The sequence below is a fragment of the Spermophilus citellus genome, assembly GCF_964194105.1.
Source record: "Spermophilus citellus genome assembly, chromosome: 1".
Classification (NCBI taxonomy): domain Eukaryota; kingdom Metazoa; phylum Chordata; class Mammalia; order Rodentia; family Sciuridae; genus Spermophilus; species Spermophilus citellus.
This window is the reverse complement of record NC_138182.1, coordinates 237,795,498-237,816,802: the sequence shown is the minus strand read 5'-3', so window position 1 is coordinate 237,816,802 and position 21,305 is coordinate 237,795,498. Positions and strand designations below refer to the sequence as shown.

At 34.2% G+C, this 21,305-nt stretch overlaps 1 protein-coding gene across 6 annotated transcripts in view; it reads left to right on the top strand.

Annotated features, from left to right (window-relative positions):
• IPO11 (importin 11) overlaps nt 1-21,305 on the top strand; it is a 218,473-nt gene that overhangs the window by 171,794 nt on the left and 25,374 nt on the right. For all 6 annotated transcript variants that reach the window (XM_081293441.1, XM_081293442.1, XM_081293444.1 and 3 more), the window contains 2 exons: nt 8,464-8,559; nt 17,455-17,539. In XM_081293441.1, the coding sequence (XP_081149567.1) occupies nt 8,464-8,559; nt 17,455-17,539 (181 nt within the window). The remainder of the gene's footprint in view (nt 1-8,463; nt 8,560-17,454; nt 17,540-21,305) is intronic.

Sequence of the window (21,305 nt, the reverse complement as noted above, 5' to 3'; positions counted from 1 at the left end):
TTAAATAATGTAAAATATTACTTTAGAGAGATATTTATCTTATCATTATATTCAAAAGCTTCTTACCAATTTTTTAAACTTTAAAACTATTGTCTCCTGCTTAAACTTTTAGACTTTTTTTTAAACTTTAAAGCTGTCATCTTCTGCTTCATTGATGAGTAGTTTCTTGCCAGTTGTTGATATCAGTGTCTTCATATTTGTCCAAGTCCCATAATTATGTACTGTTTTCTATAGCACATTGCCCTCATTTTGGTCTGAGCTATGTGACATATAGGACTTCTCAGTAATTCATTCCCAAACTGCAAGCACCTTTTCATATACCTTTAATAATAGAATAGTTGACTATTTTAGTTTGTCCTGAAAGTATATCTTTGTGATTATCTTGTAATTATTTATTGTATAGCTTGTATTTGACAATCTACAACATTTATGATGCACGCACAGACACATTCTTTAATATAAAAATCCAGGTAATTGCAGGAATAGTTGACCTAAGTTTGTTAATATGCTTTTCCATGTTCATGCAGAGAAACACTGTGTAGAAAGAACGTATGTTTCCATTTAGGTAACAAGAGTATTTGTAGTCTAGGTCCTGGAAAATATCTAAAGGGGGGGGGGCAATTTTAATGTAAATGTTAACCACTTTTTATAGTCTCTGAGGCCATAGAAATTCTGCAGTAAGACTCATAAATCAGGATAAATCTTTGACTCTTTCAGTAAACTGCTGTTCTTTGCTTAATCCTATTGAGTGATAAAAGCAGAGACACACAGTTACTATTTTATTTGGTTGTAACTTTTAGTGCCCCCAAACTTGCTTATTTTCTTAAATTACCCTAATTTCATTGAACTTCTTATGTTTAAGATACAGTAGTGCAAAAACAACTTCAAGTATTAATTATGTATGATTTGTAATTAATATAATAATGGTCATGTTAGGTCAAAGAAAATTCTAATATGATTTTTTTTCCTTTCTTGGGCCTTCTACTATGAAAACCTGTTCCATTATCAGTTTTAGCTTGCAAAACTTCTTAAAAATTCATTGAAATTTTTTTTGTGTTTCTGCCTACCTATTCTTCTCTCAGGACCATGGAGATAAAGACTTGATATAAATATATAAAACCATCACTTACAGAGGAGAATTTAAGATCCATACCCTATTATGATGGGATAGTTATCTAAAAAATGGGAATATAAAATACTCAATAGAAAAATACTAATAAAAACTGGACAAAAAGAAATTGGAAACCTGTTCACATTCAGTCTAATTTATTATTGAAGCTAACCAAATGAATGTTATAAGATTTCAATTAGTTGTGCCTTGGGAATTGAAAATTTTGTTTTGGCTTTGTACAGACATTTAATTTTTGACCTGTAGTTTGAGTTCATAATGATACAAGAGAAATAATTTTAAGCCACTGTGGTTTTGTTATTTTTTTAAATCATCTGAGTAAACAGATTATTGATTATTACACTGTTTTCATAAGCAAGAAAAAATGCTCTGTTATTTCTGTATTTCACATACTCTAGCTATATATTTTATTATATACCCTGAAAATGCCTGAAAAGCCATAATTTTAAGAAATACTAAAATAAGATGTAAGAACTAATTTATTCATGTGCACCTGACTGGAAAAAAATGATGTAGAATTGGTTTAAATGATGTGAGGGTCATTTTTAAGCTTTTGGGATCTTTAGATGATTAAATTGTCTTTATTTACTGAGTGTAACTTATCACATAATAGTTTGGTATCCAGGGGGTATTATCCAGGACCCCTGTGGATGTCAAAAACCATGGATATATAAGGCTCAAGTTTCTTATGTAAAATAATATAGTATTTGCATATAATCTATACAATCCTTTCATATACTTTAAATCATTTCTTAGATTACTTTTAATACTTAGCATAATATAAATGCTATCTAAATGATCATTTTACTGTATTGTTTAAGAACACTAATAACAACACTATTAAATCTGTATATATTCAGTACAGGTGCAGTTTTTTCCCCCAATCGTTTGATTTATGGTTAGCTGAGTCCATAGATGTAGAACCTGCAGATAAAAGAGGGCTAATTGTACTTGAAGAACAAAACAAGCAAATGTTTACAATGGCATGTGTTGTGTTGTGGCTGAGGGTATTGTCCATTGGTAGAATGCTTGTTTAGCAAGTGCAAGGTCCTGAGTTTAATCCCCAACACTGTGGGTAAAACAAACACAAAAAAACAATTACAGCAATAGTAACAAGGTCTGTCTTCTTTTTGTAGCATGTTTGTAATTCGTGTCTATGAGAATAATAATATATGAAACAAGTAAGAAAAGCCAAAGTGTGACAAATAGGAAGAAAAGTTTCCCTTTGGTTTTTCTTTCCATTTTTCTGTCTTTTCTCCTTGATGTTCTTCCCTTGCAGTTTTTAAAATGAATATTTCAAAAATAAATTTCTGACACACTCTTGGCTCAAGTCTAGTGTTATCAGTTGTAATATCTGTTATCTACAACTTGCTATCCAGACTTGTAATTTAAAATTGAAGTAAAAATAAACTAAATAAGAAAACAATAGGGCAGTTTTCAGGCTTTTGGAATCATTAATTGCCTTAATTATTATATACATAATTAACATTATTATACATAATGTTACCCTGTGTGGAGGGAAAATATCTGTATATCTATCTATATACATATGTATGTATACATACAACACATAGTCTCTGCTTCAAGTTATTCATAATTTTAGGTAGAGTAATCCTAAAAAATTAAAGGATGTTAGAAAAAAAGTAGTATGAAAGATGTTACAAATTGCATGTCAAGTGAGTAGCACCAAAGTTTTGTATTATTGGAAATCCAAAGTCAAGAGTGCTCAATCATGTGATAGAGGGTTGGTGAAGGTGTTCCTGTACCCTCTGTCTAACAGGGTCACAGTGTGGGGATGCTGCAGCAGGGCCGCACCAACTGGAAACCGGAACCATCAGGAATGTGAAGTGTTTTATTTATGATACTCATGATATGGATAACAGGGCATATATCAGTCAATAAGAAAAGTACGTATTGCCTGAGATTGTAGGAAAATTCCCAGAATGAGACTAAGGATACAATTGAGACATGCGATGAAGTGTGTTTCAGTATCTCTCAGGATACAAACAATAGTGTTATTCCTCAAACCTAAGCATCAAGAAATATTTATTCCATGGTTAACAATTTACACTAATCCCCCCCCCCCCAGTCCCATCCTGCAGCCATAACCTGTACAACAGCCTAGCTACAGAAAAACAATTGCTGTGCCAACAGTGCAAGGTCACTGAATGTAGCTTATGGTATCCCCCTCGAGGACAAGAGGCTAATAAAAATACATTCCCCCCCTCCTCCACCAACACACCCTCCTTTGCCTTACACAGAAATTTATGATGAAAATGGAAAACACATAGTTAATATAAATGACAAATGGGTTGAGGTGTAAAGTCTGCCCTTTATAGTTAAAGATTACAAAGACATAAGAATTGGTGTGCTTTGGCCGTTGATCAAGGAATCTCTGTAAGAAAGCAGTTTAAATAGGTTATATGAAAAAAGGAAATTACCTTGGAAATTAAAAATAGAGTAATGTAAAATTAATATATATATATATATATATATATTAGAGGCACTTCAGAGTAGTAGGCTTTTAAGTAATAGACTTTCACTATTTTGAGTGTGTTTTCCTGGGATTTTAGTTTAGAAGTAAGAAAGCTTACCAATAATCATAAGTTTGCTTTAAAGTTAATGAAATAATTATAGGTATGCTTTAAAGTTAGAAGTGAATAATAGGTCCAGAGACATGTAGTCTAGTTGCGTCGCCTAGCACCTAGTGATTGAGGTGAAAATGTAAAAGCTTAATCATGATTGGCTAAGGTTATAAAAAACATTTTGTACAATGTATCCATATCTTAGGTAATCAGTATATGTCAGAAAAGATTGTAACTCTTGAAATCATGTAAATCAAAGAAGTTTCAGGCTTTAAAGCTATCCATTAACTGCCCGAAAAAACACCTGTAAAAAGGTATGAAAATAAAGGTACTTCTAGGGGCAGCAGATTTTCTTCTGGAGGCTGCTGGTAACTTGCAACCTGTCGTCCCAACTCTTCTTCTTTTGCCAACGCCACTCCTCCTTCAGGACCCCTGGACCCTCTCCCCCTACCAGGGCTGGACCCGGCAGAGGGTGGTCAGTAAATTTCATGAAGGACTTGTGGATGAAGGTGAAAGCAAGAGGAGGAAGAACATCATGGAGGAGGGAGAAAGGAGTAGTTTGATATGCTGAAATTAGGAACCCTGCCATTCAGCAGATAGAGATCTAACTACCTGAAACCAGCAAAAGGCAGATCAATGTACTACAGCTCTGGAAAGATGGGTTTACTAGAGCCTGCTAAGGCTCTTGATAGTCCTTGAAAGTTTTTAAGGAGAGAGAAATAATATTTAAGGGACCGGAATAGCAAGTACCCATTTGTTTCCTTGAAGCATTCAGGATTAAAAAAAAAAAAAGTAGTATACCATTTAACATTGTAAAATAAGAACTTTATTTAAAAATTGGTATTCCTTGATTTAAGGGAGCATCAGTCCTAATGCAGTCCATGAAAGATGAGTTAACTTGAAAGTTTCAAAGTCTTAGGTGATAGAATGAGTCAAGTCTCTCAAGGGGCCAGTGGTGGGAACAGGAAATAGTGTTTGTCACTGCTTCTCTAGCAACGTGCAGGAGACAGAATGCTCTGACTTCAAAATTAGTTGAATGCCAGTTAACAAATCAGAAATACCCTTGCAGTTGAGAAAGGTGGTTACTTAGGATATTATGACTTTGAGCAAAATTAGATGTTCATTTTTTGTTCTCTCTCTTCATCTTTCCAGCAGATTTGTAGTCCATAAGGGGCTCCTGATCTTACAGCACAACTTTACATAGCCTTTTCCTTTAAATCAAAGAACAGATAACATTTAAAGGTACAGCACACTTGCATTACATTTTAAGTTACTTTTAGTTTATGAGTTCCCTGGTGTAGTCATTTTTTATGCCCCGGGCCTATCATGGTGTCTGACATGTTTTCTGGGCTCACATAATGTTGACTAATGAATTAGCTTAACCATAATGACCTACTCACCGGAAAGCATTAGCCTGGATAATACATAGAGCCATTTATTCTGATCATTTCCTTTGTGAATTGACTATTATAAGTCTACCTCCTATTTATTATTGCTCCTTTTTTGTTGTTATACGGAGCCAATCTGAGGTCTGCTAATAGGTCTATATCAAAATGTTGTTTTTCCTAGAACAAGCAGTTCAGTTGATTTTTGTTTTGTTTCTGTTTCTTCCCTGCAGTTCCTGAATGTTGGTTTTTCTGTTGGGCTGTTGTGTATATTACTAGCATACAGCTTAGCTAATCTTTTCTCTAAATTCCTTTTTTTTTTCCCTTTGAGCTGGAAGATGTTGCTGGGAACTGAACCCAGGGCCTCCTGCATGCTCAGCAAGCCTCTACCACTGAACTACATCCCTACCTGTGTGTATCTGTTTTTAATATGAATTATCACTTCACACTAAGCAGTGGTTTGAGGGGTTAAGAACTAAGTGAGATCTTAGATTACACAGTTGTCTTTCGCTGCCCTTAATTCTTTCATATTGTGCCTACCATCAGATTTGAACAGGTATGAGAGGACTAATACAAGATGACACACTGAGAATTCTAATAAAGTCCTGCTTTATGACTCTAACATTTAGTACACATAAAATAATAAACTGGGCAGTTTTCATCAAGAAATACAGAAAATAGTGCCTTAAATTTAAGGAGGTAATGTATATAAGGTTATATAAATACAAAGCCGCTTCTTTTTCCCTATCTTCCTCTAAACCTTTTTCATTTCATTTAGGGTTTATGACTCTCTGGTTGTTTCCACTTTAAATGTCTAATCACATTTAAAGCACATAATTCCTTGAATTAAGATTGTGTGTTATAAAAAAGAAAAAAACAAGACTGATTCTTAATTTATAAAATACAAGGGTTGAGAGTGTTATATGAATTAAACATGAAGCAGAGGCTTAATGCTACATAAAATGCTACACTTACAAATTTAGGGGGAATGTTTTTGTAATACATGCAATAGGAGTAAATGAATTTATAAATTCTTAATGCTTATTTTATTTAAATACCTATTTTATATACCAGAAAAGTAGAAGTGCCTTTGGTTTTTTGTTTTTCTATAATTTGGGCATACTTTTTTCCAATTTGCTGCTTGATGAGAAGTAATTAAGGTGCATCTTTTTTGATGAGCGCTTTTTAAATTTAGGTGATTTGAAGATAATTATTCTGTAAATTCTCCTTTTATACTGATTGCAGAATATGGCGTTGATATTTTCCTCCCACTCCTCTTGGTCAGTTTTTATTGCTTTCTAGAGTCAGCACCTCCCATTCAAAGCCAGCCTTCAATTCTTTTCTACTCTGGGCCATAGTAATTTTCTCTCTTTCCAACCTTAGAATTCGAGTCTCGTGTCCTTTGTGGTACTTAATAGATACTCCAGGGTGAGAGAAATTTTTCCTAATGGAGCTACTTCATAATTAATTTTCACATCACATAGTAGAACACATTCAAAGTTTGGTTACTAGATATCTGTTAGGAAAATTCATAATCAGCATTTTGAGGGAAAAAAAATAAAACAGTACTCAGCAATGACATTTGATTACTTGTGAAATTTCTGGTTTTCATAGGTATGGAGTTGAGGCTTGTAGGTGAGGGGATTGTCTCTACATAATATTGAAACAAAGGGCAGATCAAGGGCCCTGGTAATAATATGGAGAACTTTTGTCTTTTAAATTTGAAATCAATGCTGATAGCTGTCAGAATGCTGATACGACAAGAAAATCTCAGATCCTGCCTGCCTTAGCATGGAGGTGTGTTTAATTATGGTTTCAGCAATGGATCTCTTCTATCTCCATATTTGCCCTTAGTCCAGCCTTCATTTACAGAGGGAGGAGACTGAGACCTGAAGAAATGAATTATATAGTAGCTAAACTAACTTGGCTTTCTTTTTTTCTAGCATATTTCTCACTGAACCAAATAAGATCGGCTGTATATGTATTTCTATCTTTAGAATTTTAGTTCTTCCATTCAGGAAATACAATAACATAAAAATATCCTTCTGAAGTAAGGTGGTGTAATGGGGGTCCACTTTATGCCTTCAGTGTAAGTCATGCTGCTCAACTGCAGGTGGTGTATTTTAAAACTCTAAATAAAATACAAAATAGGGCTATGGATGTGGTTGAGTGTCCCTGAGTTCAATCCCCAATATTTTTTTTTTTTAAGTGTTCCACAATTTGTTGAGGCATTCTTTAGACATTGGAGTCATTTGCAGTTTGGGGCTGTTATGAATAATGCTGCCATAAATATTCATATTCAGGCCTTAGAATACTTGTATTGGCTTAGGTAAATACCTAGGAGTGGGATTTCTTCGTTGTGTGGTATATATTTAACTTTGTAAAAATTGACATGTTTTCTGAAATAAATATTCCATTTAAGTTATTAATAGCAATGTGTTACAATTTCTGTTTTCATTCTTTCCAACACTTGGTACTGTCAGTCTTCATAATTTTACTATTAATTAAAGTATCATGATTTTGATTTTTATTTTTTTAATGTATTTATTAGTCTCATGATTTTAATTTGCATTTCTCTAACACCTAATCATGTTGAATATCCTTTCAGGTTCTCACATGCCACCTGAGTATCTTCTTCAATGAAGAGTCTCTTCAGATTTTAACTATTTCAAAATGAATTTATTTTTTATCTTATTGAGTTTTCAGAGTTCTTTATTTATTCCAGATCCAAGTCCTTTAACAGACATACATTTTACAAATATTTTCTTTACAGACTATAAATTTTTTCCTTGTTCATATCTTTGTATCTTCAGAAGAGCCAAGATTTGGGGTTTGATGCTGGGAAGTGAACCCAGGTTTTGTAGTGAACCACAAAACTATATTCCCAAGACCTTTTTATTTTGAAATAAGTCTCCCTAAACTGCTATGGCTGACCTTGAATTTGTCTTCCTGCCTCAGCCTCCAAAGTCATTGGAGTTACAGATGGGTGCAGCCAAAAATAACAGATTTTTGCCACCACTTTTGTATCTTTATCTGTAGTTATAAAATAATACAAAATATTATGTTAAAATCTTAAACTCTCTATTACCTATATAATCTATTCCTCTGCATTTATATACACTAATAATATTTGAAAGAAATTTATAATATTATGTGCAAAGCATTTTCAATATAAATTTTTTGCTTTAAGAAATATATTTTGAAAGTTTCTTTTGTATTTCAAAACTACAGTTTCTCTTAATGTTCAAGACAATATTTAGATTTTAAAAACAAATTAGCCTGTTAAAGTATTCCAGCTAACCTGTTTTTTTTTGTTGTTGTTGTTGTTGTTTTGGTTGATATTTTTGTTGTTCTTTTATTCTAGTGTTATCCAAGATAAATTCTGTGGGATTATCAATATCTCAGTGGAGGGTCTACATGATGTCATGACAGAAGATCCTGAAACAGGAACTTATAAAGAGTAGGTGGATTCTTCAATTTAATCACATTTGTATTGGAATAATCAAGCATATGCTGCTTGGTTTTTTTTCATTATTATCATATAAGTACAGTATAGAAATCTTACAATTTTGTCTTTTATACAGAAAATTTTTTATTCACCATTTTGTTTATATATTTTTTGTAAATATTTATATATTATGTATGTTTGATCTTGGAATCAACTTTGTTGTATTCTGAATTCTTTGATGCAATCATTGTTTTCTGATTTAATATTTTTAAAAATCGCAAATGCATATTAGCATATAAATTTCTTTCGAAATGATATTTTCTGCATGTTTTTATTTTCAGTTTACAAAATTTCCCTATCCAGGCCAGTTTTAGGGTGAAATGAGATGTGTTGCTCTGTATTTGTCTGGTTGAAACATCTCTAGTGCTTTTCATAGTGTTGGGTAAGGGTGTCATGTGATGATTAATTAGTTCCAAAAAATAATAGTTAAAATTATATTCTTTGGAAGAATAGTTAAATCATGTTATCAGGAATCTGATAGTCTCATTTTTATACAATTATTAATTTGAATTTTTCTTTTATTAAAAATCAATGTAGGGCTGGGGTTGTGGCTCAGAGGTAGAGTGCTCGCCTAGTCCCTGCCAGGCACTGGGTTCAATCCTTAGCACCATATAAAAATAGATAAATAAAATGAAGGTATTAAAAAAAAATCAATGTATCTTTTTGCAGTTTGTAGGATTGTTGTAACTTCCCTCTTATTACTGTTAATAAAGGGCATGTTTATATCATGATAAGAAGGGCTTCATGAGATTCTAGACTGTTTTACTCCTCATTAAAAACATTGATAAGTCTGTATTCTTCTTACAAAGCCTTTATCTCAAATGGGATTGCCATTTGAATTATGGCCATTGCCATTTGAATCATATTTTTTTGAAAAATATGGAAAGCAAATATATGTTGTTAAATCTTATTAAACATAAATAAAAATATACCTGATTTGTCACTTAGTTTTTAAGGAAACAGCTTATATGCAGTGGGAGCATCAAACTTTTTTGTGATTACAAACCAAAAATATTAAACCATTCATGGATATAGGCAATTTTTTAAAAAAGTTAACTAATTAGAGTTTGTGGCACATGACTGGGAAAAGTGTTTTATTTTTTTAAATACATTATGTGAAAAATTTTACAACTGTTTGTGAATATTTAGGGTATGTTCAGATGTTCCTGTCCTTCTGTTTGAACCATATAATGTAGTTGGAAGAAGGGCATGGTTCACAGCACATGAAAATATAGAGAGTAAAGGCAGTTATGTACCTTTTGTGTACACTGCATAGTAGAACTCTAGGTCATGCTTTAATAGAAACTCAAAGAAAGGGTACTGTGATATAATCTTCAAGGAAGGATGAGAACTAGGATATAGGAAGTAGAACAAAATGTGTTTTAACTGTAAAAGATGAGAATCTGGAAATTGTTAGAAGTTTAGAAATTATCTACTGCAGTGTCATTATATTAAAAATCAGGATCACAGCCCAGAAAAATGTAATGATCAATAGATGTGTGGAAGAGTCAAGAAAAGTCTTAGTCGGGCTGGGGTTGTGACTCAGCAGTAGAACCCAGGACCTTGCCTACAACATACAAGGTCCTGGGTTCAATCCACAGCACCACATAAAAATATATAAAATAAAGGTATTGTATCCAACTACAACTAAAAATATATAAATATTTTTTTTAAAAAATCTTACTCAATAAGTTCAGTATGAAGGAAAAAGTTTTGGTTTGAAAGAGGAAATGTTGGAAGAAAGCAAACTGAGTAGGAAACCATTACAAACTAGAAAGGCCTAGATGCAGGGTTAGTGTTCATAGGTAGTTAGAACATTGACCTTCCACTTTTCCTTTTCTTAGACTCCCAGACTTGTTGGCAGTTGCTTTTATCCTGTGGTGAGATTTAGCAGATGGAAGTATGGAAGAGAAACAAATTACCTAGCTTTTCTGAGCCTGTTTCTAAGAGTAACTAGATCTTTGACAAATCATCCCCCTCTAATTCTATGAATTATATAGAGTTCTATAAGTTTCAGTTCAGAAGACCACGGGGAATAATTGAGACTTTAGAAAAGTTCACATAAGAAACATAAAATATTTACTTACATAGCTAACTTGGCATCCAGCTTCCCTTTCTGTTTATTTAAACGGTTAAAGAAAGTTAATCTATCTGGTTCTGTAGAATTTTTTATTGTTGTCTTAATTGAGAATGAATTAGAACAAAGCAGAAAACCCTTTCTTTACCTATATAAATAATGTATTAGGTTTCTCCAGAGAAACAGAAACAATAAGAGTATATAATACAGAGATTTATTACAAGAAATTGGTTCCCATGATTATGGAGGCTGAGACAAGGTCTACAGTTTAAATTGTAGCCCAGGCCTGAAGTCGGGAAAAGCTTCACATCCAAGCTTGAAGCAGGCAATAGTGAATTCTTTTTATTCAGCAGTTTTTTTCTCTTCAGGCCTTCAGGAGATTGACTGAGGCCACAGGGTAGGCAAGCAGCTGTAATTATCTCTGCTGATTCAGATGCTAATTTCATCTAGAAACAACCTCAGTGATACATCTAGAATAATATTTAGCCAAGTATTTGGGCACTGGTAGCACAGACAAACTGACAGATAAAATTAAACCCTTCACACTAAGGAAGCCTTGTTGACAGATCTCTTTATTCAGACTTGTGTATGCCCACCACTGTGCTGTGAAAGGAAGCCACTGAAACTCTGCCTTGATAGTGCTCACAGTCTGTAGAAGGGAGACAGACTGGTAAAATTGAGAATCTACTGCATTGGAGGTGAGGAAAATGTTTAGCTATTATAGTAATCTGGACTTGATGAACAATGCTGAGATGAATTTGAGATTGATTTTATGAAAAAGATTGGCAGAGATTGGTGATAAATAGGTGTGGCTAGAGAGCATTGAAAGGTATGTAAGTTCAGGTGACATACATATATAATTTTAAAAAAATAATTGTGCTTTATTGAACAGCCTATGCTTATTTGCACCATAAATATCCTCATAATGCAATCATATAAGCATTTTCAAATTTAACGTTTTGTGGGGGGGGTGGGATGGAAGTGTTTTTATTTTTTTATTCCAATAGTCCCACCTTTATTTAACTAAAAATAAAAGTTTATATTCCAAGAAATGGAGTCACCAATGGACTGTTATTAATTTTGATACTAGTGTTTCTTGAGACTAGTATTGAAAATGAATCCTTGTGGAAGAAAGAGGAGTTTCATTTTGAAAGTTTATGAATCTGGGTTTGTTAATTTCTTATTTTATTTCAAGTTAGTAGAGTTTGTTACATTAAACTAGGAAAATGTATTAGGCTAGAGATTGGCCATCTAGTTAGCATGTTTTCATTTTCTTATATGCTATTTTGTGTCAGGAACATTGGGAAATGAAATCGCTAATCCTTTGCCAACATTTGGGGAAGTAAAAAGGAAGAATTTAGTTGGCATTTTAGAAAGCCTAAAGGCAATAAAATTTATTAGAAAAGGACTCATAAATCATGGTTTTTAAGGCTATAGAGCGTGAAAGGAAAGTGACCACAACACTCGGAGTGACCAAAAGATCTTTATTGCAGCAGTGCAACAAAGAGAAAAGAAGGAAGGAAAGAGAGAGAGAGAGAAAGAAGAGATGAGATGAACAGGGAGAGAGCACGCGCAAGAAAGATAGAGAGCAAGAGAGAGAGCAAGAGAGAGAGGGGCCTGGCAGGAGGGAGTTTTTATAGCCCAAATCTAATGGGGCCTCTGGGTCTGCAAGCTGCCTTGTTGGCCCAAGGGGGGTTGAGTGCTCAGCCTTGAGCGGGACTTGACACAAACAGGTAATAAAGGACCAGATAGAGGGGGGTTTGAGTGTGTGGGCTATCTTGCAGCCAACATCTGTTCAGCCTGCCCTGCAGACAACACAGTTCAGCCTGCTCTGCACCCAACAGAGTGTAGAACATACCAGCTATAAAAGAAGTAATCTTATTTGAAACAGAAGTAAATTGATTTTTTTCTCCTTTGTTTACTATGTTGACACAACAGATGTTCTTTAGAATGTATGGGAATACTAGAAGGAACCTCTTTTTTTTTTTTAATTTTTTAGGTGTAGATGGATACAAAACAATGCCTTTATTTTTATGTGGTGCTGAGGATCGAACCCGGGTCCTACCCGTGCTAGACGAGCGCTCTACCGCTGAGCCACAATTCCAGCCCCTCTCATTTCTTGATTCTGAGGATATCACCTATATGTTATTGTAACTCCTGTAGGTCCTAGTGACTTCATTGGGCTTCTCTTTTTCATTTTCCTCTTCTCATCCATGCTTTCCTACTTTCCTAAAATAAAAAGCCGACTTATTTACAGAAGGAAGATGATGGGACCCTATTCTATGGTGACCTTCCATCTACAACCCTAGCTTTCTCTCTTGCTTCCCCGGATGGCTCATCATTCCCCTAAAATGCCATACACTTTTAAAATAAATAAATTATATATATATATATATATATATATATATATATATATATATGTATATATATACATATATATATATATGGTCTTATTTTTAATTTTTTAGTTGTTGATGGACATTTATTTATATGTGGTGCTGAGAATCAAACCTAGTGCCTCACATATGTTGGGCAAGCACTCTACCCCTGAGCTACAACCCCATCCCTGCCATATACTTTTATACTCATGCCTTGACTAGTCATTTCTTCTCTTGGTGTGTCATGCCCTATGCTTTGCTCTACTTGGTAAGTAACCTTTTTAGACCCAGAGAATTCATTGCTTCTTTCTCTGTTCTTCAAGACACTTTTTCTACACTGCTAATTGCTGCATTTAGTTACCTGCTGACAGGAGGAATTTGAGACAGTGCATTTGAAAAGCACATATTCATTGTAACAGAAAGCTGTTAGCACAAGATTGAAGGAATTTGAAAAACAAACCTTGACTTTGGAAACCTGTGACATCTGGATAGAAAACAGTTGTGAGTTATCCAACTACAGTTAAAAGGAAAAAAAATTTTTTTTTTAATTACACGGATGGTTCTTATTTTCAAGAAGAAAATAGGTTTATCAGGAGAGGGAGACTGTTTCTTGGCTTGGACTCAGAAATGAATTTTTCATAAGGTATTTATATAAGGGACTAAAAAAGGACTTTCAACTTTAACAATAAAGAATTGGTTATCTGTGGCAAAAAAACTACTGTAGGTAAGTGGCGGAGTCACTAATTTTAGCCTTACTAACCATATTAAAGACCTGATTTCTTTCTATTTCATCTGGTGAGCACATTACTCTCATTTGCATGGACCTCGCACATCCAAACAAAGTAGGCCCAGGCACAAGACCAGGAACAGACAAGTGATCTTTTTCTTTATGTCATTTTTAAGATCACGGTAAACCTTTTCTAGAAATCATTTCATCAGATTTTCCCTCATGTCCAGTTGACTAGAATTTATTAAATATGCCACTGCTGCAAGCAGTCGTTGACCATGAGGATGGGATCAACATCCTTGCTTATTGAGCTGCTGGTCCTGCGACTGGGCTCAGCCTCTTTGAAAGATTATGGTGGCATGGAAGGTGAGGATAATTGGACAGATTTAGGATTCTGTTACTAAGAAAGATGATTATGGAAGCAACTAAAGTAGACTACATAGACCAACTGAATAATATTGTCAGTTTAGTTTTGTGTGAATTAGGCCATACCATAAAGTAGGTATTTTACATTAGCTACCTGAAAGCTAGTTACATAGCATTAAAAATAATTATTGTTGAAATCAGTTTCACCAGTGCCAAAAAGATAGAAATGTAAGTAGGAAGCATATGGTGATCTCTCCTAATACAGGACCATGGTTAACAAAGTGTGTGTATCCCCTCACCTCAGCAACAATGTTAGCATCAGCATGGAGTATATCATGAAAGAAAATCACAGAGGAAACTGAGAAATACAAATTCTCAGGCAGAGTTTGTGTAGATTAAATGAAGTTGTTACTATAAGTACCTTGTAAATTAATCAGAAATAATTTAAAGGGTTTCTTATTTTATGCCGTCACTTGTTGGTGTGTTTTGCTGGTTGGAGTTTCTTGTTGAGAAAGATTTTGATTTAGCATCTAGAGTGTCTGGAGGTTTCCAATAATTTCTGTTCTGAATATAGAGTGGAGGTGTGGTTATAAATGTTAGTCTTATTTTAAACTTGTTTACTATTTTATCAGTACTATAATTATGACATTCACAACCCACACATTTTTAACCTACTAGAAATCTATTAATTCTCATATGCCTTTTAAGTAAAAAATGATTGTTTAGCTACTTTTTGTTAGCAAAGTGACATTTGACGTTTAATGAGAGATTATCCTATAAGAGAATATCAGCATTGGGCTCTTTAATCAAAGAAAAAAAATTTTAATATTTTCATTTTCCTGAGACCCAAATGAATATAATTTGCAGAAATGCAATGCATAAATATTCTATTTGGGTAATGTTTGGTCATTAAAAGAAAAGGAGGAAAATTTTTTATGTATTAAAATACTTATATTACTATCTTTGAACATAGGGAAACCAAAACAGAGAATTTTGGCTATACAAGTAAGTTAATTTGATGCAAAATAAAGTGTGCTTCTATGAAGACCCACATCTATTGCAATTAGAATTCAAGTGTAGCTGGTATAAAATAGATAATGTATTCAGTTCTAAAATACAAACTGGGATCTAGACTTCCAAGACATTTACTTATTAAATAGCTTTTGGGTTGATATAATCATGTATTTTCTTGGTGCCAGAGTTTGTTAGACAGCCATTTGTGCATTGCTGTATTTTAATTGCAGTAGATAGAAGCATTGTAGCTCTGAGAGATCATGGCCATACAATTAGTTAGGAATTGAACTCTTTCTGGTTTTCAGGACTAAGGTTCTTACTATTTGATCACACCATTGTGACTGGGTCAGAAGCAGTTGTTCCAAAAACAATTTTAATGGTGAGGAACAAGGATGAGGGTCCTATGTTCACCAAGGAAAAGTTCAGCCAAGTCACAAATTGTCTTTCACCTGTACTTGCTGCAAAATATAAGAGAAACCAGACTGTCTTTGCCGTAGTTTATTGGTTAGGAACCACTGACTCTGATAAATTACTGAATTCTCCTGTTCTAAATTATGAAAGTGTGGGGTCTATTCCATCAGGGTGATTCACTAGACAACATTCATTTCTTGTCTCCTTAGAACCAGTGTTGACTGAATAGGAGACTCTGTCTATTATCTCTGGTAATGATGGGGAGCAGTGATGCAGATAATCAAAATAGAATGATTTATAACTGTCCTAAAGGAACCAGTACTGTCAGGGACAAGTACCTCAGAGCATGGGAATATCATTTGAGGCACAAAATAGATTGCTGCATAATTAATGGTGTTGTAATGACATCACTGTTTAAATTATTACATGTAATATCTGCAGACATCAAGGCTGGGGGAAAGAAATATTTTATATGTCAATTTTTAAGAAAGATATAAGGTATTTAGTTTGTTTTGTCATGTAGTTCAAAAGTTGCCTATAAATAAATTTCTTATAATTTACTATTTCAAAAGCTCAAGTAAAATGCTCTTTTAAATGAATTTAAAATGAATTTTATTTATTTTAATTAGGTATATATGACAGCAGAATGCATTTTGATTCATTGCACACAATTGCAGCACAATTTTTCATTTCGCTGGTTGTACACGATGTTGCCATCTCATTCCACTATCTTTTCTGCCTCAGTGTACCCTCCCCATCCCTCCCTCCCTTTTGCCCAAAGTTCCTCCATTTTCTCATGTTCCTCCCTTAATAAAATAATAGTCAGCGTCCACTTATCAGAGAAAACATTTGGCTTTTGATATTTTGGGGATTGGCTTACTTCGCTTAGCATAATATTCCCCAGCTCCATCCATTTACCTGCCAATACCATAATCTTATTATCTTTTAATGCTGAGTAATATTCCATTGTGTATATATACCACAGTTTCTTTATCCATTCATCTATTGAAGGGCATCTAGGTTGCTTCTACAGTTTAGCTATTGTGAGTTGAACTGCTATGAACATTGCTGTGGCTGCCTTACTATATATGCTGACTTTTAAGTCCTTTGGGTATAAACCAAGGAGTGGAATAGCGGGGTCAAATGGTTGGTTCCTTTCTAAGTTTTCTAAAGAATCTCCATACTTTTTTCCAGATTGGTTGCACCAATTTGCAGTCCCACCAGCAATACATGAGTATGCTTTTTTCCCTACATCCTTGCCAACATTTATTGTTGTCTTTATTCTTGATAGCTGCCATTCTGACTGGAGTGAGATGAAATCTTAGAGTAGTTTTGATTTGCATTTCTCTAATTACTAGAAATGTTGAACATTTTTTTATATAATTGTTGATCGGATGTATATCTTCTGAGAAGTGTCTGCTCAGCTCCTTCTTATAATTTACTGTTTCAAAAGCTCAAGTAAAATGCTCTAGAATTTTATTTATTTTAATTAGGTATATATGACAGCATTTTGGTTCATTGCATTTACTAATTGGGTTGTTTATTTTTTGGTGTTAAGTTTTTTGAGTTCTTTATGTATCCTGGAGATTAATGCTCTATCTGACATGCATTTGGCAAAAATTTGCTCCCAAAATGTAGCCTCTCTGTTCTCTAGAATTTTTTGATGTAACTAGCTCTTTTTTAAAGTATGATACCTTTTATAATTAAAAAAAACTTATTGAAATATAAATCTTATTTACCTAAGTCTATTTCTCACATTTTAGTATGTATAACTCTTCATGTTTTTGGTGATTTTTTCCAGGGGTTATTCTTAGTGTATTTGAAATACTTTTATTTATTTAGAACATGTCACCCACACTTTTTTTTAATTGTAGCTGTATGTTGATGTCTCATCTTGAGGAACCAAAAGTGACAGAAGATGAAGAACCACCCACAGAACAAGACAAGAGGAAGAAGATGGTAAGTTAAAAGAGGAGCTTCTGAAAATTAAGGAAAACCACATCTTCATTATTTTCTCTAGGTTTGAAAATATCTCTTGGTTTATTTGTCCATCCATCTGTGTATCTCTCCACCTATCCCTTGTTGCAGAACTATTAGGTATGTGAGTTGTGAAACTTGGAGTGTACCCTAAAACAGGTAAGTTTTATTCCTACTACAGGAAGTTGATCTGAAATAATTTTAGCAGAGCAGAGGTTTTAATCTTTTTTTTTAAAATTTGTTCTAATTATACATGACAGTAGAATGCATTTTGACACATGTACACAAATGGAGCATAACTTCTCCTTTCTCTGGTTGAACATGGTACAGAGTCACACCAGTAGTGTAATCATACATGTAACAGTGTCTGTCTCATTCCACCCTACATTCCCACACACCCTCTTCTCCCCTCTCTCCTCTGCACAATCCGAAGTTTTTTCATTCTTCCCTATCCATCCCCCCAGGGGTTTTAATCTTTTACTTATAAAATACTTGTGACTCTGAAACCTTTCTGTTTTGGGACAGAAACAATGAAATCGCTTTCATTCCCTATTATTTTATGAATTCCCACAATGAACTTTTTCTGATCCGCATCACAGGTCAGTATAAAAATGCCCTTAATGCTGGGCTTGGTGGCACACACCTGTAATCCCAGCAGCTTCAGGAGGCTGAGACAGGAGAAATTCAAAGCCAGCTCAGCCACAGCAAGATGCTAAGCAACTCAGTGAGACCCTGTCTCTAAATAAAAACACAAAATAGGGCTAGGGATGTGGCTCAGTGCCCTAGTGTCCCTGAGTTCAATACAAGGTACCCTCCTCGCCCTACCCCCCAAATGCCCTAAAATTAAATTAACTGCTAGCTCACATAAAAATCATTAATTCTCACAAGAGGAATCTGATAAGGAAAAAAACAAGAACAAAATAGTAGGAAACATCTAAAATATCTTTCCTTTAAAAATCAATCTCTAAATTTTAAATACATTTTTGACTGAGACACATAATAAGTTCTACTTTTGGAATTCTTTCCTGGCTTCACCACTTTATATTGCCTTTTTTCCTCGTTCGCAAAGCAAAAACAGCAATAGTATCTTCCTCATAGATATACACATAAATGAACATATAAAATTATTTGGGGAGAAACTGGGCATCTAGTCATTAATGTTTGCTTTCATTGTTATTTTTGTCTAATCAGTATATTCAGTTCTTGAGTTATTCCTGTCAAAACTCAAAGGCTTCATCCTCAGCATATGGCTAATACTGCACTGACAGCCTTTCTTTAAACTACATTTAATTCATTTTACTCTACTTTTATGTCAGATCTAGCAACTAGTATAGAGAGAAGGACAACATCTAATGGGTATTAAGACTAGAATTTTAGTGGTGTTTTTTCTGTTGTTTGTGACCTTGAACAAGCTGTCTTGACATTCTCTAGCTGTTTTGTCTCATCTGTGAAGTGAGGGGGAAAATGTATTAGTAGATTTTAGAGCCTGTGAGCTGCCAAAAAAATATTATGTTCTTTTTTTTTAATTAAGTGCTTATTACCATTTCTTTTCTTGCTCAGTACAGCGTACCCATGAATATACTTGCAGAAGTGTTTTCACTTGAAAGGAACCTGTTGTATAGTATCCAAATTCATGGAAAGTGTATTTTCTTCACTTAGAATGGTGATAGCTCTTGGCATACTCTAAAAATTTGTCTTTTCCCCACTCTCATCCCCATCTTTTTAAGCATTAATATCACTGGCACTATGAAAAAATATTATAATTTGCTTCACAATATTCTGAATTTGTCAATGAATAATAAGCATTCAATTATTCAGCTTTTGTGTAAACTTTATTAATTTTAGTTAATCTGGTATATCGATCTTTAGCAAATTAATCTACCCAAGTCTGTTCTTCATTCTGTATGTAATCCTCATTAGTAACATCATATAAGAGTTCATTCTCAATTCAACTGTATTTTCAAAATGAGCAAAATATTGTCTCAAAGAGTACTGCAAGAACATCATTTTGAAACTAACACTTAGAGTTTCTTGATTCCATTTTGTGATCCTGAATTTTACTTGAAGCCTGATTATTTTATCAATATTGTTCTAATTATATGTAGAATTGATTTATAGAACAGCCATTACCTTTTAAAGTGGCTGATTTAATTTGAAGTTTATTCATTTCAGTAGCTATTTGAAGTAGATTTATATTGTCATCTCTACTAAGATTTTCTTAGTTTTAAAAAAATGTTAAAAATGCCAGTGTTGAGAGCCACAGCCCAAGCAGCCCCAGCAAACTTCCAGCTGATTGGCTCACAGCGCCCCAGCAAACTCCAGCTGCCAGCTGATTGGCTCCTCTGCTGTGATGCTCATTGGGCTGTTTCCCCGCCCTTTCAGACCACGGAGCGTCTCATTGGGGAACTCTTTTGGCTCCGCCCATGCGACCCAGCCAATCAGCCTCAAAAGCGGGAGGAGTGGGGGTTGAGAGGCTCACTGGAAGCCGGTGGTGCCAGTTGAGCTCTGAGGGAAATTCCTGAAGAGCTCTGTGGTGGGATGTGTGTGTGTGTGTGTGTGTGTTTTCTAAAAGTAAAGTTAGTTTCTGCTTGATAAGTGCCCAGCCAGACTGGCATTTGGTGGCCTGAGGGTAAGTGATAAGGTAAACTGCTCTCCCCTGAGGGCAGGGCGAGAGGATGGGTGGCCAATTTAAGATTCTTCTTTGGTTTTGTTTCTCTTTTGTTTTGTTTCATTTTGTTTTGCTTTTTGTTTTAAGTTGCCTGTCCCTGGAGATGGGTGAGACAGAAGAAAAACCGCTCACATCTGAGGAAAAACTATTTGCGTCTGAGAGACAGATAGGGGAAAAAGGACAGATGTACATTTCAGGAGGATAGAAAGGCTGTCATAATGAATTTTTGTTCCATTTTTGTTTCATTTTGTCTCGTTTTGTTTTGCATTATCTTAGTGAGGGGTATCTTTGTCACGGAAATATGGAATTAAAAATCATTAAGAACAAAACCGAAAGGGCATTAAGTAAAGTGCTAGAGGAAGGAGGCATCTCAGTAAAATCAAGAACAGTTAGGGCATATGTTAAGACAATACAAAGGTGTAGCCCCTGGTTCATTAAAAAAGGGTTATTTTAAGTTTATCTTTGGGGAATATATACCCCTTCCCACCACAGCTGTTTATGGTTTAAGACAGAATCATGTGTCTTAACCTTGAATATATCTAATCATAATACAACACTAATGTTCCAATAACTTGAAACAAACAATTGATTTTACTCATCACCTCAAGGTTACAAGTATAAATTGTGCCTTTTCAAGGAATTATATCATTTTTTACTCTTATGTCTCTAACATTAGACATTTTTTGAAGGGAAAGGGGAAGCAATTGCTTCTAGATAATAATAACTATTGTTTTTAAAAATATGTCCAACAGTAAAGGTTTTGTTTTCATTTTAAAATGAAATTTTCTTAAAAAGACTTGTAGTTATAGATGAACAGCATGCCTTTATTTTATTTGTTTCATTTTTATGTGGTGCTAAGGATTGAACCCAGTTCCTTGCACATGCTAGGCAAGCGCTCTGCCACTGAGCCACAGCCTCAACCCAAATGAAATTATTTACTAAGAAGAAAAGTGTAAGTGCTTAGTTCAAAGGTTACATAATAGAAAATTTTGATTTACTTAGTCATCATCTTAAGGTGGTTCCTAAATGTGTCGGATCCAAAAATGTTGTTGTTTTCGTAGGCAGTAGCAACCCAGCCAA